This window comes from Chenopodium quinoa, unplaced genomic scaffold (assembly GCF_001683475.1).
Source record: "Chenopodium quinoa cultivar QQ74 unplaced genomic scaffold, ASM168347v1, whole genome shotgun sequence".
Lineage (NCBI taxonomy): Eukaryota > Viridiplantae > Streptophyta > Magnoliopsida > Caryophyllales > Amaranthaceae > Chenopodium > Chenopodium quinoa.
In genome coordinates this window covers 3,997,483-4,022,770 of record NW_018742770.1, presented here as the reverse complement: position 1 = coordinate 4,022,770, position 25,288 = coordinate 3,997,483, and the positions used below count along the sequence as shown (strand labels likewise).

At 32.8% G+C, this 25,288-nt stretch overlaps 4 protein-coding genes across 5 annotated transcripts; 2 read left to right on the top strand and 2 right to left on the bottom strand.

Moving 5' to 3' along the window:
• Nucleotides 1-2,480: 2,480 nt before the first annotated feature.
• LOC110724810 (isochorismate synthase, chloroplastic-like) lies at nt 2,481-12,751 on the bottom strand. Of its 2 annotated transcripts, XM_021904280.1 has the most exons (15): nt 11,413-11,999; nt 8,892-9,130; nt 8,217-8,334; nt 7,985-8,101; nt 7,759-7,905; nt 7,532-7,606; nt 7,374-7,442; nt 6,557-6,675; nt 6,406-6,463; nt 6,163-6,273; nt 5,372-5,456; nt 4,538-4,635; nt 4,280-4,372; nt 3,886-3,942; nt 2,481-2,959 (listed from the first exon to the last, which is right to left on the bottom strand). In XM_021904280.1, exons 1-14 carry the CDS (start codon nt 11,689-11,691, stop codon nt 3,892-3,894), a joined length of 1,659 nt encoding a protein of 552 aa, XP_021759972.1. In that variant the 5' UTR covers nt 11,692-11,999; the 3' UTR covers nt 2,481-2,959; nt 3,886-3,891. The 2 variants fall into 2 exon arrangements, 1 of the variants encoding a protein (XP_021759972.1); XR_002512066.1 differs by lacking the exons at nt 2,481-2,959; nt 3,886-3,942 and adding an exon at nt 5,566-5,717 and having other exon boundaries at nt 4,323-4,372; nt 11,413-12,751.
• Nucleotides 12,752-13,093: 342 nt separating this feature from the next.
• Nucleotides 13,094-15,908, top strand: LOC110724811 (flavonol sulfotransferase-like). The gene has a single exon (XM_021904281.1). It carries the CDS (start codon nt 13,209-13,211, stop codon nt 14,214-14,216), a length of 1,008 nt encoding a protein of 335 aa, XP_021759973.1. The 5' UTR covers nt 13,094-13,208; the 3' UTR covers nt 14,217-15,908.
• Nucleotides 15,909-17,086: 1,178 nt separating this feature from the next.
• Nucleotides 17,087-18,197, top strand: LOC110724518 (cytosolic sulfotransferase 6-like). The gene has a single exon (XM_021903938.1). It carries the CDS (start codon nt 17,316-17,318, stop codon nt 18,195-18,197), a length of 882 nt encoding a protein of 293 aa, XP_021759630.1. The 5' UTR covers nt 17,087-17,315.
• A 3,140-nt stretch (nt 18,198-21,337) lies between these two features.
• On the bottom strand, nt 21,338-24,224 carry LOC110724813. The gene is made up of 4 exons (XM_021904283.1): nt 23,944-24,224; nt 22,557-22,683; nt 22,379-22,451; nt 21,338-21,850 (listed from the first exon to the last, which is right to left on the bottom strand). The coding sequence occupies exons 1-4, from the start codon at nt 23,969-23,971 to the stop codon at nt 21,584-21,586; spliced, it is 495 nt and encodes a 164-aa protein (XP_021759975.1). The 5' UTR covers nt 23,972-24,224; the 3' UTR covers nt 21,338-21,583.
• Between the last annotated feature and the right edge of the window lie 1,064 nt (nt 24,225-25,288).

The window sequence follows — 25,288 nt, the reverse complement described above, 5'->3', positions numbered from 1 at the left end:
TTGGATAAGCTAGGTAAAAGTAAAAAGATTAAATTAAAATAAAAATTAAATAAAACTGATTGACGCGTGATTTTGTCATATTTTTCCAAATTAATATCATTTTAGGCAATATTTTAAATGCTTATCCATGCCCCGGGGGCGTTCGTTAGCACAATCCTAACAAAATTATAAGCTCGAGGAGCTGCCTTTACATTATTGTTGATTGATTTTCAGATGAAACCTATTCAAAGGTTTAGAAAGATTATCATGTACACCGTATATCCATGAGTAATTTGTTCTCATTTTGATAATTGTTTTTCATTTAATCATTAAATGAAGACTAAAAACTAACCTTGAGTTAGTTGTGTGTACGGTACACTCAAGTATACCAATACTTTTTTTTTTGACACTCGAGTATACCAATACTTGATTGATAGAGAATTAGAGAGTTATCTAACTTTATACTTGTATCTATTATTTTTTATTAATTATATATAGAATCGTTACTAATGATAATTTTCCATAGTTAGAGTTGCGGGTAACTTACCCTTTTCAATAAAGATTGGGAATGTTTGAGAATAAATTTGTAGATAATCTTGTAACTACACCAACTAATTAACGTAATTTGAGAACCAATAATCGAAGTATTTTTGCCTGTCTAATAGGATACCAAGTATAATAAGCAAAGTAGCTGGTTGACATTTCCTCCACAAACAGTTTTATGATTCACGAGAGAGATGCATGCATATCTCTATTTTTATTTTTATTTTTATTTTTTAAAAAAAATTACCCTGTTGATTATGACATGCTCAAGCTAAAGGCGTGTTCGGCGCTAGCTTTTGAGTAGCTTTTAAATAGCTTTTAGTGGTTTGACCAAGTCAAACCACTATTCAACAAAAAAAGTGAGTGTTTGGCAAAGTAATGGTTCAAGTAGCTTTTAGTGGTGGAGGTAGCTTTTATTAAAAGCTAGGATTATTAGTTTTTGAAGTTAGAGGTAGCTTTTGAAGTAGCTTTTGAAAATTTAATGTATAGTTTTAAAATTAAAATATTGATTCTTAAATGTAACAGCTAGTCAACCACTACTTTACCGAACAATCATACCTAAATTATCTTTTTTCACAGCTAGCAGCTTGTTGACAGCTAACAGCTATCTCCACAGCTCACAGCTATCTCCACAGCTACAGCTACCTTCACAGCTACATTTTGCCCGAACATGCCCTAAGACTATCATTCTTTTAATTTGTATTAGTGACTTATGGTGAGCGTTGTATGTATTTACCTGATTTTAACTTATTTGGATATATATGAATTACATCAACTTAAGAATAAACCTTTGATATCCCTGATTTTCGCTTATTATTTGATCACATATAAACTTATTATTATTAGACCTTATTACAACTATATAAGTTGTAAATTGAACTTGGATGTCCCTTATTTGAACTTACTTTTCATGATGAATTACCAAGGCTTATTAATTTTCAAATGAATCCTAAATTTAGGGAAAATAAAGTGAATTGAATGTGACTTAAACGTGTTATTTAAGTAACTTATTCAATAAATAGGTTGGATAAGAAGCTTCAACCCGTTGATTATCAAGCCAAATACAATTCGAAAGGGATTGAAACTTAACCACCTAGAACTAAGCCCTGAATACGAATTTGCCTAAAGAGTGAACCGAGTGGAACCAAAAAAAAAAAGTGACTCACTTGATCTCTAATAATCAGGTTAATTTAATCCTTATATTTTTTTTTTTGAAATAATTTAATCCTTATATAGTTATATCCATACAAAAAGGAAAATAAGCATAGAGAAAGAGGCTAATTCACGCAAAAAAAGGGGATATATCTGCCAGAAAGTTAGTTTAGGTTGTCTGAGTAAAACAGAATTGAAAAGTGGGACCAGTGATTAGCAAGAATTCCACGCAAAATGGGAGCCTGAACTAACTCCTCTTATTAGTATTAACCGTTTTCAAATTCTTCAAACAATGAAATTTTTATTCTTTCCTTTGAGTAGGTAACACCGAAACTCTAGTACTTTTAAAGAAATTAATCCTTTACCAAGCGAGTTAGTTTGGGATTTTATTATTATATTATTATGATCATCAACTTAACATGACATTCTTTTTGTTGCCTCATTTTTTGGATTTTCTCCACATTTTTTTTTTATAATATTTTTTTTGGACTTTGGAGGGCTTTTGGCTGCTTAATATTCACAGTAACAAGAGGTATCATAAAAGTACAAAAACATACTTCTTTCAATATTTAAAAAAATCGTAACAGTTTTATGATAAGGGTATCCGGTGCATAGCTTAAACCATTAACATGGTAAATAAATTTCTATGATATTCAATCATTTACTATATTAACTCTTCCTTCATTTTTCTAATGTATGACGAATTTCACGTTGATGAATTGTCTATCATTATGAGTTTAAGACCTACAACCTTAAAGTCATAAATCAAAATGAAAATGTGTAAATCAGGAATAAAGAAAGTAAAAAGTTGCCAAATAGTGAAAATATTCAATCAATTATAAATTACATGTAATCAAGAATGTTTTCTTATAATGTTACATACTTCTAAGGTAATCAAACAAGAAAATAATCAACAACCTGTTCTATATAACTTACAAACCATATGCTTGTGGACAGGGGAAGATGCACTAATTTACAAGACATGCTTAAGAACTATAACTTGTAAACATCATTTGTATAATTGTTGTGTATTCTAATGTTTCATTCTTTAGCCCTTTTTTCACTGCTTCACCCCATATCCACAGTGTCCAGCTTGATTCACAATTCTCAATTCTATACAAAGATGTGGGAAGTGATTGAAACCTTCGTAGGAAAAATTCGAACCTTGTTGCAGAAATGAAGTTCATAGTATTTGCATAGCTTGGTATATCACCAAATGAAGAATTAAGTCGATTTCAACAAGATCCACGATGATGAAGAGTCCAAAATTCACAAAAATTAGCTCCTGTAGAACGAAATAATTTAGAAAATGCAGCATATGAAACGGAAATTTGTGTCATGACCAAAATTTGGCTTATATAACTATACAGAAAGCAAAATTATAAATCTAAGATTATCAGAAATAACACAGTAGTGATACCAAAATCAAACTGCAGAAATCTCCCCAGACTTCTCTTAACATTACTAACCAAATTCATCAAATCATCACCATAACTTACTTCAGAAAGAAGAGGGTCACATCAAAGAAAGAAAGCGAACCGATTCTAATGTTAGGATCTTTTTTGTTTGGGGAGGGGAGATGGGGGATGGAGATCTTATAATTGAGTGTCATAGACCAAAAGAAAGAAAACTAGCAAATAACACAGTGAGTCACTCCTATTAATGGCCAAGAATCTAACCTGACTAATGTCCACTATAATACAAGAATTAGTCATTAAACCCTGGTAAAAAGTTCACAATACAAGTGAAGTAAAAAAATTATACATTACGTGAGGAATAGACCCTGGTAGAAAATTTACAGACTATTTAAAGTACGTGTAAACTAGAAGGTGATACAACGGTGTTAGAAGATCTTAATTACCATAGGTTAAATAAACAAATCCAGAGTAATTGTTGGATCACTCGTATTTTCACGACCAATTTCACTGTCACTTTATAATTCAGGCATGACAAACCTTACAAGTCCACAAACCATCTTACTCTTATACATGATTTATCCCTCATTCTAATGATAATTAAGCTGCTGATCCATGCTGTGGCTATACAGCTAATCTGCTATAGTGGTGTACTGTCTTACTGTCTCAGAATATTAGTACATGATTAACTTACTTTAGGGATTAATATCTCATTAACAATCCATCATCTCTCCCCAACATCTCTGAATTTTCATACTTAATTATGTAATTTTATAACAGAGAGAGAGAGAGAGACCTGAAATCATGTCACGGTATGCAAGAGAGGTACCTCAAGTCTCAACATCTTGGTGAACTGTAGAGAAAATCAATCAACTAATAAGTTAACAATTCAATTATGATTATTATATAATATAATTTTGATAACCTGTTTTGATCAACTAAACTTCAAACTATTCCGCTGATCCATAGTTCTGTACCATTACAAGAGGGGCCTATTATAACAAAGGTCCTTGTAAATGTGAAAAGGAGCACTAGGCATTGATTGCTCACACAAAGGCATGTTGTATACTCGTATTACATGTGCAAATGAATGCCTAGTTGTTTACACAAGCTGAAAATTTATTTGGATCTCCTAAGGGGAAGGAGCAGTAGGATGAAGAAGAAAGAACAAGATGAAGAAAGGGAAAAACCTGCATAGTTTTCAGCTCCAATTCTTCCCACTCTAAGGAAGGATCACTTCCCTCAACAATTCCAGTTCCAGCATAAAAGAAAGCACCAAGACCCTGTGAAATGAACACCAAATTATAAATGTAAGCTGGTGAAAAATTTCACGGCCATCAGCAGAGCACAGGCCAGGCAATGCAACAAAAAGAAAAAAAATCAAGAATTCCATAGTTTTCAATCAGAAGGATTCAGAACTGTCCACAGGACAAAGTTCCACAACTTACCTTCTTTACTAAAGCAGACCTTATCCCAACTGCAAATTCAGCTTCTTCACCTCCAAACCAACCAATAGGGCCAGCATACATTCCTCGGTCAAACATTTCTGGGAAAAAAAAGAAAAAGAAAAAGAAAAGAAAACATCTGAGGAGCTACTAGAATCTATTGAATTGGTTAGCAAAAATTAAAAAGAAGCAAGAACGATTCTTTATATACCAACATGACATATGCTGTAGTATCTGATGTAACTTAGAACTAGCATTAACTCTATATCTAAGCACATATGTGTTATGGACTGACTTAGGATTTTCTAATTTAAGGACTAATTAAGATATAAAAGCTTGATAATTTAGATTAATAATGGCAGAATTTGGATACAAAAGGATAGATTAATAGCTTAAGGCTATCACTCTCTTGATAACTTTAGGTTATCACTCTCCTAGTAACTTCAGGTTACTACTCTCAACATTTTTTTCCTCACAATTCACATGATAGCTAATGCATACACTATCCCTTATTTATACTAAGGTTTAGTGAGGAATAAGGGCTACTAACCTAAAAGTACTAAAATTCCCAAACTACCCTTGTTAATGTTAGTCTATTACAATATGTTACCTCAAAATAGCATCAACTCTATATCTAAGCACATATGTTACCTCAAAATCAGTTTCTATGGTAAGTTAGGATATAAAATCATTATATTATATCAGTTTAAACCTTGATTAATGTGGCTCTTATGACTTGTAATGAAGATACAAGCATATACTTTCAACTTAATTCAATGCACAAAACTAATCACAAAGTAGAAATCAAAAGTTCAAGTTTATGGTTAGACAGAATACCAGTTTCTGCAATAAGGCAACGTGCATCTTCAGCTGGAAATCCACACACAGCTGGACTTGGGTGAAGAGAAGATAAAATCTCAAACTGAAATTCATTCAAAAAAGCAGAAAAAGGTTATATACTAATACATAATACACTCACAAACATCTCTTTCTCCAAAAAAGAAGATATTCACTTTTCCTAATGCTTGTACCTTTGTACAGACTGAAACTTTCTTCCAAAATGCAGTTATAGGAACTTGTAATCATTCTTCCAAAATGATACTACCAATGAAATTAACTTTCTTCCAGCCTTACAAATATAACTGCACCTCTACTACAACCAGGGTAGTATTCTTCCAAAATGCTGAACACATTAAAAGTCTAATTTCAGAAACTACACACATTGCCTAGCTCCTGCTTCTATATTACTTTTGTTGAATCCGTCATTATTTCAAAAAAGGAAAGTTATAAGCTCTAGATCAGCAAATATTGGGTTCCCTGTCTTCATTTGGTGAGATGCTCGGCCATGTCCATAAAAGATGCTCAGTTAACTTTATTGGTAAGTATCATGCAGTACAGTATAATAAAGAAATAACTCTGTTCAAAACCATCACGTAATGGAACAGTGACAATAGGGGCATACTGATAAGATAAGAATCTTTCAACATAAAAAGTAGAACACGTTGTAAGCACAAATTTTAAATTTCCGATGTGGTACTTAAACAATTTATATGTGCCTACACACTTATTCCCAAAATAAAAAAATTAAAAAATAAATAAATAAATAAAAATAAAAATCATAAGCATACCTCATCATCTTCACTTCTTAATCTTCCTTTTAAATTAGCATACAGATGTTGTACGCTGGGAAGCTTTCGTATTGCCTTCTGGGGATCCACTAATACTGAGTTACACACAGACTGAAAAATATTCAAAGATATGACGTAAGTAATAGGTAACATTAGTCAAGCCTCAATAAATAGTTTCTACTCTTAAGGCAGAAAAAGTATTATCAAGAAAAGCCTATCTGGTAGCTATAAATATTCACTCACCTCAAGTTTCTTCTTTATACACTGCCTTACAATTGTAAACTCTAAGTTGTCTTTTGGGCTGGAAAGCAATGTGACAAAAACAATATTTGTCAGCTAAACAACGACGAAATCATATATCAAATAGCTGGGTTACTCTAATAGCAGGGTTGACCTGGAGAGAAGATCCAATGCTGTCTTATGATCCAAAATCTCTGATCCACATATGGCTCGGGTTCCAGCCAAAGCTTCACTCCAAATGTTAAGCTTCTTTCGGTGAAATAGCTGCTCTGGCTATAGCATAGATTTATCAATGGTTACTAACAACACAAAGGCACAAATCACAAGCATCATCCACAACACCATAATGGTCAAGCTTCAACATCCAATATATTCAGTGTTTTCAGTCCAATCACAGACTTGTAACATTATTAGTGTGAAAAGCAGGTGCCAAAAATCCTTCTGGGTACTTTAATTGAATAAACCAGTAGAACAGGATGAAACAAGGTAACCTATTCTTAGTTCATCTGAAGAATGTTAGGAATTGAGAAACTTCATAGAGAAAGAGAGAAATAAAGAAATGCTCATGAAAGATCCATAGGTGCTAAGAAAGTAAGAATAGCTTTGCAATTCCATTAAGGGCTCCAATAATCTGCTGTGACATCTTTCAAAGTTTCAATTTTGTCAAGAACGCTGAACGAAAGGCAGTATATTAGATCTTATATTTATATGCATATTGTCAGGCAAAGTCTCATGTTGTGACTGTCATTTATGTTAAGTATAAATCAGTTGCTCCTCTTGTGAAACAATGAACTAAATCTAATAAATCAACTTTTTTTGGTGTGTAGAAAGACCTTTCCAAATGCATCTTACTATGTAAGAAAGACGTGTGTTTTCGAAAAAAAAAATGTAAAATGGCATGTTTCATGTAAGCTAAGAATTAACAAACTACCACCAAAGACAAATTAGAGAAAGGGGAATTGGAAACTTACAGTGTTTCCAATGAAAGCTGGTGCATTGGGTGGCTGAAGCAAGAACTGGTAAGCATTATCCCCCTCAGCCTACAACAATAATTAAAAGGGAACTAGACCATAAAATTAAAACTATAGAGTTTACAGGATATCACAACTTTTACTGAAAAATAGACTACCTGTAAACAAGCTAACCATGCTAGCGGGTCAATATCGGATGTAGTAAAGATTCTGCTACTACGTGCAAGTACAGCCTAGTGTCACATGAAAGTTACAAAAAAAAAAAAAAAAAAAAAAAAAAAAAAAATAAAAGACAGAATATTAGAATACATAACACTATAACAGTACAATACTACGAAGTAAATTATACAGTGTTAGACTAATTAGAGTGTCCCAAATCCGATACCTTTGTGAGTGCTGAGCTGCTTCTGATCATCTTCAATGCTTTTGTAACAGCAATCTCCCAATTTTCCTCATCAGGGATGTGCAATATATCGGCCCTAATTGTAGTTTTAGGAAATTTTTTCTCTGACTTGAAGATGAAAAATTTGACCTATGACATTAAAATAAACTCACTGAAGAGGGGCTCAATGTTCAAAACAAAACACGCAATGTTTACAAGCTAAGGTTACCTGATCCAAGGTTGCTTGAAGGGAATCAATTGCTGATTCCCAAGGGCATGAAAGGCCATTATCCCATGCAACATTGGCAGCCAACAAGGACCTTCCTTCGAATTCATTGAACTCAACCTGTCATTCATGTCTAACAATGGGTTGTTCATATATTAAAATAATACCTGGTAGCACCGCTTATCAACAAGCATCACATACATATAACAGTAGAAGAGGGGTCAAGTTGGTCTACCTGAGGAACCATGAAGTAGAAGGAGCCAAAAGGCTCCCATTCCTTCGATATATCAACTTTTGCATCAAATCGGATCGCCCCGTATGCACGAATCAAAGGACAACTCTTTGACAAGAACCTTCAAACCATACATGTATTACATTACATGGTTAGAAATCTTACAAAAAGTTTTTAATATCCCAATTTAACTTGATAGTAAAATTATATAATATAACACCCTCTAACAAGTTAATCATCAATCAGCATCATATTTCATAAATTCACAAAATTTCTCCTAGAAAATTCTTTGATGAACAATAAATTGTCAAATTCCACTAAACAATTCTTCAAAAAAAAAAAAAAAAAAAAAAAATCCATTTAACAATACTCTTTTAGTCTCAGCAACTTATATAATTCTTCCGCCAAATTGAAAAATGTTGCGATTATTGATTTGTAAAGTTGAGTCTTGTTAATAGAAACCAATAATTTCAGTAATAATATCATAGTATAAAATAGCATGATCTATAAACTAAAAAATTTAAATCTTACTCAAATTTAAGCTTAAAATTAGCGAATTTTAACCACCAAAAAAAAAAAAAATCGGCTTTTAATTAACAGCAGAAAATTACAGAAATTCAGTATTACGTATTACAAGAATTAATTAAAAAAAAAATGAAAGAAATTGAAGAAGAATACCTCTTAATTGAACTCCAGTCACCAAATGAGAAAGGGCGAAAATGCTGAAAATAAACGGCAGCACCTAGACCTGCGACGCTGATGAGATCATGGCCGTAGATTTCACCATTGTCGTTGGCGTCGATGAAATCAGAACCGTTGAATTGACGTCTACCGGAGAAGAAAAGGCGAGGGAGTTGGTGGTGGTGGTCTTGTGAATGAAGCCAATCTATGGCTTCTATCTCTTGCTCTATTGGTACCTTTCAAAATTAAATTCAAATACTATTGATTTTATATTGAAATTAACGCCACAATAATGATGTAAACGGAATTTGATAAGGCAAACGATGCAAGGTTAAGATTTTGGAAGGACTTTTTTTTTTTGTTGTTGCCAAAAACAATAAAAGATTGGGTTTATTTGGGTCTAGCTTCATCCCTAAATTATCACAAGTACATTTGATGCTTAATTTTAACAAGTATCTAATTTAAACTTTATGATGTGTTGTATGATTTGAAACACAATCAAGTAGGTTAATTGGTCAAAATCAATGACCTATTTGATTTTATTTATAGACAGAGTAGTTACAGTCTCATGTCATAAATCAATAGGTTCAACATATTGAGTAGATACTAATTAGCTCAATTAGTTAAAGTTTTGTGAGTAATGGTGTCAAATTAATCTCATATATACCATCCCTGTCCTAGGCTCTCCAAGCTCTCTATACCCTTAGTATATCCTTAGTCCAATGTCTTAATTTCTCATAGAGTTGTTACATACTATTCTCTCCGTCCCTAAATTAGAATCATATTTCTCTTCATTATGTTAGAATAAATATTAGAAAAAGGCTTGTAATAAAAGGATGAAGGGAGTAGCTAATATCACATCAATAAATAATTCTACTTCCTCATTTTCTCACAGAGTTGTTACGTACCAATTAATTTTAATTCAAATAATTAATTTCGCATTTAATTTTTCAATCATTCCAACCCAATTACTACTCATTAGTCTTAACCTATTTCCACTTGTTTCAGAAGTTCAAATAAATTCAGATAAAATATTTTTAGAAAAAATAAATTTAGATATGTTGTGATAAAGGTTAATCAGGATGGAGAGAGTAGCTAATATTACATTAATAAATAATTCTGCTTCCTCATTTTCTCACAGAGTTGTTACGTACAATTAATGTCAATTCAAATAATTAATTTTGCATTTAGTTTTTCAATAATTGCAACCCAATTACTACTCATTAGTCTTAACCTATTTCCACTTGTTTGAGAAGTTCAAATAAATTCAGATAAAATAATTTTAGAAAAAAATAAATTCAAATAAGTTGTGATAAAGGTTAATCAGGGATTCAGGGCTACCCAAGTTCAATTTATAAGTAAAAAAATAAGGGCTAATAAGTTTAGATAAGAAAAAATCAGGTGAATAGAACACATCCTAAAACCTCGCATTGGTCAATCACTCAATCCTATCTAAGTTAATGGGCTGAAACTTAGGAAGGAGGGGGGGGGGGGGGAATATGAGAACCTCCTCCTTCAAAGTGCTTCTAGTGTAAATTGAACCCCCAATCTCAAAGTTAGAAAATCATTTTACCACTAAGCCTACATTTTAAACTAATAACTAGAGGACATTATTAGACAATTAAATGGTGGTGGAATAAAAGAATTATTAGACAATAAAATTATTGCAGAATCAAAGAACTCCCACTTAATTCTCATGGTAGCCATGTATATAATTTTAATTTATAATAATTACTAATAATTGAAAAAAAAAAAATTATAGACAACACATATCGTCAAAATAGGAACAACAAATGAAGACAAAATGAGGTCTTTTCACTGATAATTTGTGACTAATAGTCTATTTAAAGTAGCTCATCTGATTTTATTTTAACTTATTTTGATGCATTAGACAAAATCATTAAGTTGAAAAAAAAGGGATAATTTCAAATGCATAAAAATTAAAAATAAAAAAATTAGGCAGAATATTTTCCTCTTAAAACAATATAAATTCAAATATAATACGGAGTAAGTTAATATAAAATTTGATTAAATTATTCCATACAAAAAACAAAGCCTAAATTACTACACATTATTATTACTTTAGCCAATCTCTCATTCCTCAATCATCAACGAGTTTTGCAAAAGTATGATAGAAAGCAAGTACAAATTTCTTCAAAGTTCTCTTCTCTGTACACCACAAAGAGTGATTTTTAGGATAAGGAAAAGGATAATACAACTCCTATCCTAACTCACTTATCACAACGTTCACTTCATACCTTTCCTCAATGTTCGATAATTAAGAGCCCACATACCAATAAACATCATGATTATTGTTCAAAGATAATAAAGTTTGGCCCACATTTTTACTATGCGACTAAAATAAAGAAACGAAGGGAGTATGGTACGTACGTATGTACACTATCAAACCAAAAACTAGCTTAATGTTCCATATATATGCAACATTCTTGCATTAAGCTAAAATATACGAAGTAATTAAGAACTTTAATAACTCTAAAGAGCTAAAGAAAAAAGTTACCTGGATTCGGATGAGACCGGAGGGGAAATTAGAGTATGGTTGGTTAGACCTTAAGTCGGAAATGGTATGTTTAAGGCGGTCCAAGGCTAGAGCCGGTGATGGAACCGAAGGTAGAGTTCGAGTTCCGACGATACCTAGTGGAATTTTGGGGTCACCTTGGCACCCATTCATAGACATAATTGATAATGAACATGATTGATAGTGGTGTCTTTGTGGTTCTAAGTCAAGAAACCGAGTAATGCACTTCCCTACAGCAAAAGAAGATGTTGCTGCAACCATGATTTGATTTTTGAGCTAAAAATGGTTAAAATTGATGGGTTGGTTCAAAATAAATTATTTGGGGGCCAATTGAAATAATGTTGCTGTGCTTCTAAGAGTTTTTAGTGGACAAATTGGGAGTGTCTTTTGTAAAATAGTGGAAGTTATGGGCAATTTGACGTATATAGACATATAGTTCATGTTTATAAAATTGATTGGTTGTTACTGTGACACATAAGGAGTTGTATTCTTTTGTGATTTTTCCCACTTCAAATGGAAAGCTGCTAGCTAGATATATGAAGAAGAAACAAAACTACTCTGAAACTAGATTAGTCCTATAGTGTTTCTTCGGAGACATCTGATAAAATCAGAACGATTCAGAGAAAACTACTCCTAAACTAGATTAGTCCTATATATAGTGTCTCTTCGGAGACATCTGATAAAATTAGAACGATTCAGAGATAGTCTTACAGTAGGTCCAACGAACCAATAAGGATTCGAAGTTGGACTTAATTTCCATCATAAGAGTTAACAAATGAGGCACTATGGTTACGAGGTTTGATTTTAGATTTTGGGTAACATATGAAAAACTATAATCAACTAAGTTAAGTGACATCTACTATAAATTGTTATAGTTAGTATTGTTCTATGATCTATTATTCCCTTAAATAGAAAGCTCCCTAGCCAAACACATAATGACATAAACAAATAAAACTACTAAAACCAAATTAGTCACTAGATATTAATCAAATGGTATCGGATTTGAACTTGGAATCATTTAATACTCGTATGAGTCGTATCATAAGAGTTAACTAAGCTAATGAGAACGGAGTACTATGACTACTTTTGTAATATATTTTTGTTGTAGAGAGAGACAAAAAGAATAAATATATATGTAAACAAGAGTTGATTTTAGGTATTGGATACCAAGCATTTGCCGATTTCTACTACTAATAGTAAACAGTTTTTGGTTAAGAAAGTGAAAAGAAATAAAAATCCAAATAGAAAAAGCTTTTTACTGCAGCTTAATGTCCAATATTTAACCAGTGTTCTACTGCAACTTTTCCTACTAGTAATTAAGTATTGTTACAACAAGAAATTTACTTAAACAACCTAATATAGCTAGAAACAAACAAATAAAAATATCCTAATGTTTTTTCTTTTATTAGTATTTTTAAAAAAAGTTTCAGTAGTCAGTATATATGGAAATAAATGTTCTTAATACTAACCACAACAAAAGTTGCATGACAAGGGCCATAAATAATACGAGTATTGAGTAAAATGCTAGCAAACTCTTCATAGTACTAAAATATAAAATATTTTTAAGCAACTTGCAAGGTTCATGTATTTCATTTATATTGATATTTTCATAAAAATTCATACGACTGTCGACATATATAGACTACATGTACACTACATACTATAAATATGATTGTGCATGCATGATAATTCTCATCACTCACAAACTTCTACTCTATATAAACAAGGCTAGTTAGTGTGCATCCCATCTCTTAAAACATTGCTTGAATTCATCCACAATGAATGGTGAAAATCAAACAAAATTCGTTCTCGAAAACAATGAAGAAAAAATTCAAGAGGTGCAAAAAAACCTTCCAAAATCTCCTTTCATGGGTAGTGAACTTGTTCAACTAGCAAAATATCAAAACATTTGGTATGGTGATATGTATATCCAAAACATACTCAAGTTACAAAGAAACTTTGTAGCTCAAGACACCGATCTTATAATTGGTAGTCTCATGAAAACCGGCACCACTTGGTTAAAAGCTTTACTTTTTGCTATTGTCAACCGTGCTCACCACCCCGTTGCTCAAAGCCCTTTGCTTAGCCATCACCCACATGAACTTGTACATAGCCTCGAGCCACTCTATGGTGAGCATCCCTCACATAACCCTAATGACATCCCTTCGCCGAGGCTTTTTAGCACTCATTTGTCCTACACATCCCTTCCTGAATCCATGAAGAATTCAAAATGTCGAATTTTGTACATTTGTCGAAATCCCTTGGACATGCTTGTGTCACTGTATTTTTTCTCTATTAACTTCATGAAGAAGCAAGTAGAAGATTTCAAACCCCCTTCTATGGAGGAATTCTTTGAAGATTTTTATGTTGGGAGACATCCATGTGGCCCTTTCTTCAAACATGTTGTTGAATATTGGAAGGCAAGTTTAGAGCGACCAGAAAAAGTGTTATTCCTTAAGTATGAGGATTTGAAAGACGATCCAACTTTTCATTTGAAAAGGTTGGCTAAATTCATAGGCGTACCATTTTCACCACACGAGGAGAGTGAAGGTGTTATAACACAAATAATCGAGCTTTGTAGCATCAAGACTATGAAGGGATTGGAAGTTAATAAGAGCGACAACAAGGCAATCGACAAGTTCTTCGATAAGAAGACCTACTTTAGGAAGGGAGAGGTCGGAGATTGGATTAATCATTTCACTCCTACTATGGTGGAAAGGATGAAAAAATTGATGGAAGAAAAACTTGAAGGCACTGGGTTATCTTTTACGTTACTTCCTCAATAATAATGTTGATAACTTGCAAATCATCCATGCCATTTTATTGGGTTATATATACGTATGCTTTGTCCTTTCATGAGGTTTTTCTTCATTTTGTTCACAAATATTGTATGTAGTATTAAGATTGTTTCTTCCTGATGAATCTGTCTATTTTCTATCTATGTATGTAATTTCGTAAATAAATTCACCTCATGATTAATTTTCTATTTGAATCCTTATTTTGGGTCTTCCAATTGTAAGTTGTACTTAATCTGGTGTTTATGAACATTTAAACACGTGATGACACTTGTTAAATCACTTAATATCGTACAATATCCTTTTTACTACTCAGAGTAACTCCAATGGTTGTAGTTAGGGACTTGTTTGCATTATTAAATAATCCCTAGCTACTTAGCTTGTCTAAGCAAATTAACGCCAAGCTAATTTGCTTGAAGAAAAACTTCCCCAAATAAAACAAAATATAAGAGTCAATAAAATGAAATATAAAAAAATTACATTTAAATTGTAAGCTAATAGTTAGCCATTGGAGCTCAAATTAGCTACAATGACAATTAGTTAAAAATCTTATATGGCATGTCAAGCTAATTGTCAAATTAGCTTATCATTGGGCTAGCTCTCATGTAGTAAAATTTACAATTAGAAATCTTTAACTACTTTTGATACTTTGTAAAGAAAATAAAAAAAATTACTCCGTACATACCATATATGATAATATGAATGTGTGATAGACTGCTAGTTCATATTGGAGTCATTAGAGGGTGATTTGGTATCAATGTACCATCAGACATCAGCCCATCACCCTTAGCTCTGTTGTGAGGCCTAAGTTGTGACTCTTGTGAGGAAGTTTATCAACAATATCTAATATCTAAAATGGCAAATGTAATGCTCTTTCAAAAACCGTATAAAGCCACCAAACATGACTATTCGGAAATGGAAAAGTACATTTTATAATAAAGATTATTGAAATAATGTAAGCCCTTTGCCCCCAACAATCAATTTAAATATTATAGAATCAAATACGGATCTAGGATTATTTCATTAGGCAGGCCGAACCCAAGCCAAAAATGTGCATTGTAAGGCCAGGGTCTGACCCAAAATAAGCTCAAATTCCCTAACATGTCTCAAAGCAAGCAAGCATTGAATACAGTTTTCATTACAAAATTGATTTTGGCATGATCATACAATAATCTTAAATTGATTTTCCACCAATTTCATTCATGCATGTAGCTTCATTTTTGGAAATAATTTTAACACATTTTAATAATTTGTACCATAATTCCCTTAAATGAAGATCGAGATCGACGAGACAGTGATCCATTCCAGGGTGTCAGAGATAATTTATCATAAACAAACTCAATGCTAAAATCAAGCCTACAATAGTACATGTTATAACAGCTAGATACAATCCAGAAGTGCTAAGTCAAAGATATCATCAGTTTTATTTAAGTCATCCTTTGTTATTTGTATGTAAACCATTGTAAATTTGTAATTATTTCTCTTTGTAAACAATACAGTTCTACTTCTTCAAAAATATAATTATTAGTGTAAACTGAAATAAAATAGACGAGTACCATATACTACGTAATTTTTTTCCGCTTAATTAGGTCATGTTCTTTTAAGCTAGAACAGAACTGAATGTTTTACTACACGTACTACTATTATTACTTACTATTCCCTATTATTATTAGTATCACCTATTGCTATTGCTATTTTTACGCCTACATCTCTTCACTTTATTCAAATCACATTTAGTAAAAATAATTAAAGTTCAGTAAAAAAAAACAAAAAAAACAAAATAAGTTCATTTCAGGATAAACCAATAGCTTCAAAAAAAACAAAAATAATAGAGTTGGGGGGGGGGGGGGGCATGAATATGAATGATCATCCTTTGATATTATATGACAAGTTGACATGATTCATGAGGCTTACTACTTCATTGTAAAATCTTTGTTCTAGGTTTATGAGTTTAGTCATCAAAATCAATTCCAATTTGATTTCTATCTCTTGTGTGAAGAAAGTGATGTTCGTTGCTGACTTGTGAGAAAATCGAACACAAAAAACCACACATCATTACAATGCTATTAGTAACTGTATTTTGTACTAGGTAATTCTACTTTTAATATATACACTTCATAAGAAGTATGTTTAACATTTGAGTACTCGCGCATACAAGATGGTTTATACGGAACAAAGAGCTCGAGAGTATATGCTAGTATAAAAAATAATTCATACTGTAATGAAATACTTGTATGTGTCAACCTTTGCGCATTTGACATGATCATGCAACACAAAAATCTCAATTTGATTTCCACTTTTTCATGCATGTTGTTTAAGGAACTAATTATACGAAATTACAAAGTAACATTTTTAGTGCTTTATACAATAATTCCCTTATATGAAGATCTAGGTAACGATCCATTCGAGTATATCAAAGATAACAATCGTTGACAAACTCAAGCCTACAATCAAGCTATGCCAAGATCATGCACATAATAAACTATATATCACAGCTAGCTACTGTTGATATAGCTACTGTTGATAATTGATTGATCAAAGCTTTAATCATCATTTTGTATGTAACTATAATAAGTTTTAATAACTGTTTTTCTAATAAGTATCCATGATCAAAGATTTATCATAATATTATTAAGCTAGCTCATATTTAATCTTATTAATATAGCAATTAAGCATGGAATCTTTCCACAAGCTAACATTTAAAATAATTCTTCAAAATATATAGCTAAACTTCCTATTTAAATTCACTATTTCCCTAATTATGTTAAACTCATTTTTTCTTAATACTTCTCACATAAAAACACTTCAATCCCGAGCTTTGTTTATATAATTCCTATACGGCTATACACAAACCCTTTCAATATTGGGTTCCATCTTTAGCTCAAGCTAAGAAGTAAGAACATGAATTCATCCACAATGAATCCAAATCAAACACAAGATCAGGAGACACTACAAATGCTTGAAAAAGAAGTTCAAGGCGAGCTCGAAAAAAGATGCCTTCCAAAATGCTCCTTCATGGGCAGTGAGCTAATTGAACTAGTAAAATATGAGAATTTCTGGTATTGAGGTAACTATATCCAAAGTATATTCATGTTACAAAGACACTTTCTTGCTCAAGACACAGATATTATCATAGCTGGGCTTATGAAAGTCGGTACCACTTGGTTGAAATCTTTACTCTTTGCTACTGTCAACCGTATCCACCACCCTATTGATCAAAGCCCGTTGCTTAACACTAATCCACACGAACTTGTTCATAGCCTTGAGGCTCTCTATAGTGGAGCCTTTGATTACCCTTGCTATCACCATCTTAATGAGCTTACTTCACCTAGGCTATTTAACATTCATTTATCCTACACATCCCTTCCTGAATCCATTAAGACTTCTAAGTGTCGGATTTTGTACATTTGTCGAAATCCCTTTGACACACTTGTGTCATTATATTACTTCTGCATTAAGTCTATGAAGAAACAATTTGGAGAAAATTTCAAATCCCCTTCTATGGAGGATTTCTTTGAGGAAGTTTATGATGGGAAACACCCATGTGGGCCTTTCTTCGAACATGTGATTGGATTCTGGAAGGCAAGCTTAGAGCATCCGGACAAGGTATTGTTCCTTAAGTACGAGGATTTAAAGGATGATCCAGTATCACAGTTGAAAAAATTGGCTAACTTCATAGGTAAGCCATTTTCGCCTAGAGAAGAGAGTGATGGTGTTATTCACGAAATTATAGACCTTTGTAGCATCAAGAATATGAAGGAATTGGAGGTTAATAAAGGCACAGAGATGGTCATGAAGTCACTTGAGAACAAGATTTTCTTTCGTAAAGGAGAGGTAGGGGATTGGATCAATCACTTCACACCTAACATGGTTGAGAGGATGAATAAACTCATGCAAGATAAACTTGAAGGTACTGGGTTGTGTTTTAAGTTACTCCCTCAACCCTACTCTTACAAAGCCAACCTTCAATGAGCTATCCATTTCAGTCATTGTCATTGACGCTGTCATTGTTGCTGTTATTTTTTTTTTTCTTTTGTCTAACATTTTTCCTTACCAAACTCAGGACCATAGTTTGGGTTCTTCACGAGTCTGGTTTCTATAATAAAATCAAGAATCTACTTGAATAACTTGGCAGTTTTAGTGTTTCTTTTAAAGTATGTTCTCAAAGAATGATGGTGCACATAAAATCCTAACAACTTGGAAATTATATGGAGCATTTAATGAAAGCATGAAAACCTCCTAGAAATTACACTCTTATGGAAAAATTGGGACTTTGGAGATTGTAATTAATCTCTTCACTCGCTTAAAAATAACAGTAGTGTAATGTTGGCTAATTTTTTGGAAAGAAGAGAAAATTTTATGAACATACACTACAAGCCTCCCTAAAATATGTCACACGCTAAACTCAATACTTGTATAAATGCAAAAATTTACTACGTAAAAAGATCAGCAGCGATAAAGTCTGCACAAATTAAGGGAATAAGAGTTCAGTGAACATCACCATTCATCATCAGGGAAAAGCAGTTGATATCATTCAGGTGTCAAAAACCTCACAGCCCTGCATCAAACCCTGAATTATCACCAAAAGATCAAGATGACAACAACACTTTGGGCCATCAAATGCCAGATAATTATGTTCCATGCTTAACAGTGTGACTAGATGTCATCAACCTCAATTGAGCTTTTGGGGCTTACTCTTGGCCAAATCAAATTGTTCTGCATATCAATCACCAAGGACTTTAGGACAAAAATGAGAAAACTAAAGCAACACCCTCTTGAATAGTTGAATCATTTTACTTACTCTGCTCATATGTGATTGCTTTTTGGATGGTTGTACGGAAAAATATGTTTCCATTCTTCAGATAGACATGCTGAAGATAAAAAAATAATGAAAAGGATTCAGTAGCAGTTAAATACTGATTGTCATAATTGAATCATAAGTGCACTCCTTTGCAGCAGAAACAACACCAGCAAATATAATAAAAAATACAGATCTCATTTGCCAAGTAAATTTCCAAATTTGCATAGTTATAGAATTCAGGAGTATAATATTGGCTTTCTTATAGAATTAATTATATCAAGACTTCATCTTGCTTGTGTTTAACACATTAGTTATGGTACAAGATAATTTCCCCTAATCACAATTGTCCAAGTTTTGAATCCTCTCCAATCTACACCTTATCAGAAGAAATTAAACATGCTTCATTCTTTCTCCGCCCCCCTGCTTCCATTTTCTGGCATTTGACAATTTTTATTCCCATCCCCCCCCCCCCCCCCCCTCCAATATCCTTTTTCTCTTAGAAGGTAAAAAACTAGAAGCAATGAACAAACAGCATTAATGGCAGAAATGATGAAGAGCATTACCAACACATAGGCAAAAAAGATTTCCAACATTCACTATCACTTAAACGTCCTAGTTTGCACCCCACCAAGGTACAACTCCATAAGATTAAATTGCATGTAACCAAAACATCATATGACCAGAGCGCTTCCAAGACTGAAAACACTCTCTCCTTAGCCATACATATGTACTGTTTGCTTCTTCCTTCACTACTTAATATGATGAAAACCCCTACTATGATTTTCATGCTGCGAATCCATGCCATTCAGGCATTCTTTCCATACCAAAAGTACAATCATACACGGATCCTGGCATACTGCACATCACTAAGACACCCACCATTTAACAGAAGAAAACCCTATTTAAAGCCAGTTCCAAGACTTCCAAATTCCATTGTTCCAACTCTTGGAGCACTTGGATTATACTCCGTACTTCGTACTACATATGTAACTAGGTATAATGTAATTATGTACTCCGTATGTCCAACATGAACAGGCATACACAGATGTTTTAGGCACATTATGCTCGTTACACGATACAACGTATCATTCAATTATTACTCCGTATGAGTTTATGATTAATAGAAGTAGATAATTCCTTTCTCATTGTCCTCTACAACTTTTCCTTCCTATTCTCACTCTAATGCTTTTCTTTCCCCTAATTCCTCTAAATATATTGCAATCAATCAACAATTCAACACTTCATATCATACTACACTGCAAACTAGGGCTTTCTTCCATTGTATATTCATCCCAAAAAAAAAAAAAAAAAAAAAAAAACCCTAATTGAAATGAATACAGTAATAATACAAAGTATTACGATCAAAATTGGCACTATTTGAGCGCAATTGAATCAAATTTTCAGGGTTTAAAGAGAAAATAAATGAAATGAAATTCATAATCAGGCATAAAAATTAGAAAAAATGGAGGTGAGTTAAACTCTAACCCTAGAAGAAGGTAGACTGTTAAGCTCTGCAATTGCAACCTCATGACGTTTAATCTGCATAAAATTGAGGAGTTACGAAAGATTGCATTAGCGTAATTTGAATGAATTAAGTTATTTGATTGAGATGAGGAGAGAGAAATACCTCAACAAGATCAAATTTTGGGTCTGAAGATGGAGAAGTTTGGGAAGAAGAAGATGATGCAGCAGCTGCCATTGCTCGGCACCTTTTAAGAGACTGCGACAAATCTACTCTTTTGATTTGTAGAGACAAGGGAGTACTTGTATAGTTGTACACTTGAACTTGTTAAATTATGAAGTTACGGGGAGCATACGCCGCATTCCAAACTGTGATGTACCCTTCGTTTTTTTAAAGGTAAGGAGAAGGATCCTATCTAACTTCTTACGGCTATACTCTGAGAGTAAAGGAAAAAGGGTAATGGCCTTAAAGTTGAAAGGTGTAATCTTTCTCACTAAACTACTTTAGTGCCTATAATAGTAGTTACGATCTTGGGGGAGAGGTGAGATTTGAGTTTAAATTTGAATGGAATTTTTTTAGATACAAAGGAACATCAAAGTATACACAACCTTGATGAATAAATTTGCTCAAATGTGGGTGTCAACTAACTTACTTCGTAGTTGGTTAAAGTTTTGTGGGTGGTTTTTAAGATAATACCTTCTTCCAAGGAGTTGAGTTTAAAAAATCGTTGAATGGTGATTTGAGTATGTTTCCTCATTAGTCATTACAAACAAACCACTGATAATTAGGCACGAGTAATGCAGTAGTGTGTAACTTGGTATAGACATTTAGCATAACATAATCACCGTCTTACGATGAAATTTAGACAGGTTGCAGATTAATTAATAAGCTGAAACATTAGACAGCACGCAACAAATTGTTAGTTCTTACAACAATGGTTACTGTTTATGCTTTCAACATCATGAATCCCCTCACAAGCTTTAGATAAAGCTGAGAGAAGATGATATAGATGGAAAAATGGAAAAATAATATGTATAGTTCCTGTATTACATGAACAAGCAAGGCCAATGATATATTATTGACAAACTCTAGTCATCAGTATCCCTGGGTAGCGTTTTGGATTGCAACGACAGCAAGAGTAACAAGGGATGCATAAATTGAATTAGGCATCTTCTGCACCACTTTCCCCACGCCTGGGACACCTTCGGTTGCCCTCTTTGTTGCTAAAGCTACTGTTGGTGCCACCACCAGACTGATGATCAGTCCCTGGCTCACCGTGCTAAATGTGTCAGCAGTTAACTCCAGCATGAATTTCACAAATTCATCTCGGTTGATTCCCCCATCCAAATTGATGTCACACTTCTGCAATTATTTTTTTAAAAAATGCCAAACATTAAAGCCATGCCATTAAAAAAAAAAGAGAGAAGCAGTGCTGACAGCTGAGAAGTGGAAACAGATTCAAGCCAATATTAGCAGAAAAACTGATTTCGAAACAGCAAATTCCGTGATCTAATATAGTGAGTTCTATCACCAATTAATACCATAAGCAGGTCATAGTTGTCACTGTAAATTTAGCGGAGATAAGATTCAAGAACAGAAATGGTCTTATTTCTGTTGTTGGCTTAGTTCTTTTCACCTTAAATTCTTAAATGAACAAGTTTCAGGAAATACATGTTCAGATAAGGGAAAAGTTCAAATTACAACTTACAGAAGTTCATACTAGCCATGGAAAAAATAGAACTGGGTTCATAATAAATAAAAAAGTTCCACTCCAATAAGTCAATAACAACGGATAAGTTCAAACAACGGTTTGACAAATGAAAGAACAAAGCTTTTACAGAGATGCTATCAGACATGAAAATTTTCCAAGTGTTATAAAGCTGAAAGTACCTCCATCAAGCCTCTGACTTCATCTTTTGACGGAGGATCAAAGTGTGGCCCTGGTAAGTACTTGTTGATATCACTGTAACAGCAAGGCATTTGTACCATTTTATTAACATGGAAACCATAGTTTTAATTAATATGGAGTATTAGACTTTGACGTAGCTAATGGAAAAAAACCACTCACTTGTAAACTATCAGGACAGCTATATACAGCTCTTCAAACGACAGTGTGACATTTCCAGTCTGAGTCTGTACACGATCAAACACTTTGTCTGTTATCTTCCTGATTTTTTTCTTCCTCCATTCCTTACCTACGCAAGATGGCAATATGACCCATCATCAGGGTGTATATAGTGACCAAGTAAATACACTGACATAAATTTCAATTAATCAATAAGAAGATATATTTTAAATATTTTATAAACCTCAACAAAGCATCATTCAATCCTTTTTGTCACTCAAGCGTTTCCTATAATCCCTTCCCATAAAGGGAAGACTTTTATAGATGAAGGATTTGATATGTAACCTACTCCATGCCATTCGAAATTGAAGTATTTAGGCTTTGTTCTCTTCACATTAAAGAAACCCACCTACTGAAGTTGGGTTGTTATCTAATCTTATGAGTGAAAATTTTGATGACTGATGTCTTCGACAAGCTGTAAAGAAGGTGGTTTGAGAAAAATGTTTAGATAAGTTCATATGAGGGTTTTAGGCTACACGAATTCAATTCACAATTATGTTGTTCTAGTAAGTAAAGATTATTTCCAATAATCATATAAAGTCCAATAAGCTCTAATAACTGTTTTTCTGTATAATAGGTAACCTTTTTTTTACTTCTTTACCTCATCTACACTCCGTGTTAAGCAAGTTAACACTAACTATTTTAATTTCTCAACTTGGAAATAGGTTAGCCAGCATCCATGGAATTTTGGACCACTTACGACAAGTTAGATTTCATCTCAAAACCAATTGACAAAATGAGTTAGCTTACTCCGCTAAACTAAATAAGATTCCATCTCAAAACCAAATGACACAAAGACGTACATGGGACTCCCCACTTTTTCTAGATACTAATAGTTACCTAGTATAATCGAATTCGCCTGCCTTCTCCCAAGCAAGACAGCTCAAGCCTCAAACTGACTCACATCACAAATACACATAAAGCATACATGGGATTCTCCACTTTTTCTAGATTCTAATAGTATCATAATCTATACACTACAACCTTAAAACTCCTATAATATCATATAAGAACAAATTTGATAAATTTTCTGCCTCTCACTAGAAGCAAATCCAAGAGATAGCTACTTTAATCAATTCTTTCCCAAAAAAACAAAAAAAAAAAACGAACATGATTAACTAATTTAAGTTGATCATGGGTTTATCATGATAACAACAATTATAACGAATAAGTAAATAAAAATCAACAATTCTACAATATAACACTTACAAAACCCCATTGAAATCAAGGGTAATTATTAAATTTCAACATTAAACACCAAAAAATAGAAAGCACGTATAATTGAATTCGAACAAACTGTAATTAGCTTAAAAGAGTGAGATTAAATTACCTTGGATTTTGTCCAAAATCTGACCCATTAGCCGCTTAAAGAATAAAAGAAATTTCCCAGTCTTTGAGTTTGCAAGATCCGAAGAAGATGAAGAACCACCTGAAAACAAATGATGTTTAACTTGCTAAATACCCAAAATCACAAAAGTCCTAGATTTTGATTAATTTAATTTAATTTTTAATTTATTGGGGTGCGAAATTTGTGATATTTTAACCAAAAAATTGAAGATGATAGTTTGAATATTTCAGAGGTTGTAGTGTTGTATGGTCCACTGTCCTTACATGTGGCATTATTTAGTAAGTTGTGTGAGTGTTTAGTGAAGCTTCTCTACCTTTGATTATCATTAATCATATCTTCAATTTGGATCTATTTTATTGAGTGCTACTTTGATTGCACGTCTTGTATTTGTATAGATTCCAAATGGGTCCAAGATTATTACTTGTTTCTATTGATTGTAATCAATGCTAATTGCCAAAAGATTCTAATTACAAGTTTTTTACTTTCATAGAAATTTTAAGATGATGTTTAATTTGGTGTGCAAAAGATTTTTCCTTTTATTTGTTTGAATAATGTACTCTAGACATATATAATAAGAACTAGAGATAGTGATACAAATAAGCAAAGAATTCAAGTAAAAAGAATAAATTATATATAATCATTTACTCATTTAAATCTAAACGAGAACAATTTAAGCATTAAACAACATAACAACCAAAGAGAAAGAATCAAACCTTGTACATGCACATTTCAATCCTTCACTCTACTACTTAATTCAATTTCAACTATTATTACTCCTTTAGTCCTTTAACTAGATTTCTATTTCTAACATTTATTTCTCAAATAATAGAGGGAAGTAGGAATCTAATTAAGGGAAGGAAGGAATACTTGTTTTGTTACTAAGCTCTGAGTATAAATTACGAAGTATTTCTCATTTTACATTTAAATCATTTAAAGACCAAAGAGAAAACTGCCATAGAAAGAATAACCCACCCACCCCTCTACAAATCCTTAAGAGGGTGTTTGGTTTACGGAATATAGGTATGAGATATGAGTTTAGAATGACTAAAACCCATATCATATGTTTGGTTGTCAAAAGTATGAATTTTAAACTCATACCTCAAACCCATGAGTTATAGGGTTTAGAAACCTTGGGGGAGGTCAGTTTGGCTCATTTCATTCCCTTAGGTATCAAATAAAAGGAGAAAATAATGAGAGATTCCAAACACATGCTATTAAGTATCAAGTTATAATCCGATACCAGTATACAATTTAACCTTATTCTTGATTCCAAACTCATACCACCGAGCGAACACCCTTAATTGTTCTCCATTGTCCTTTTTATCAC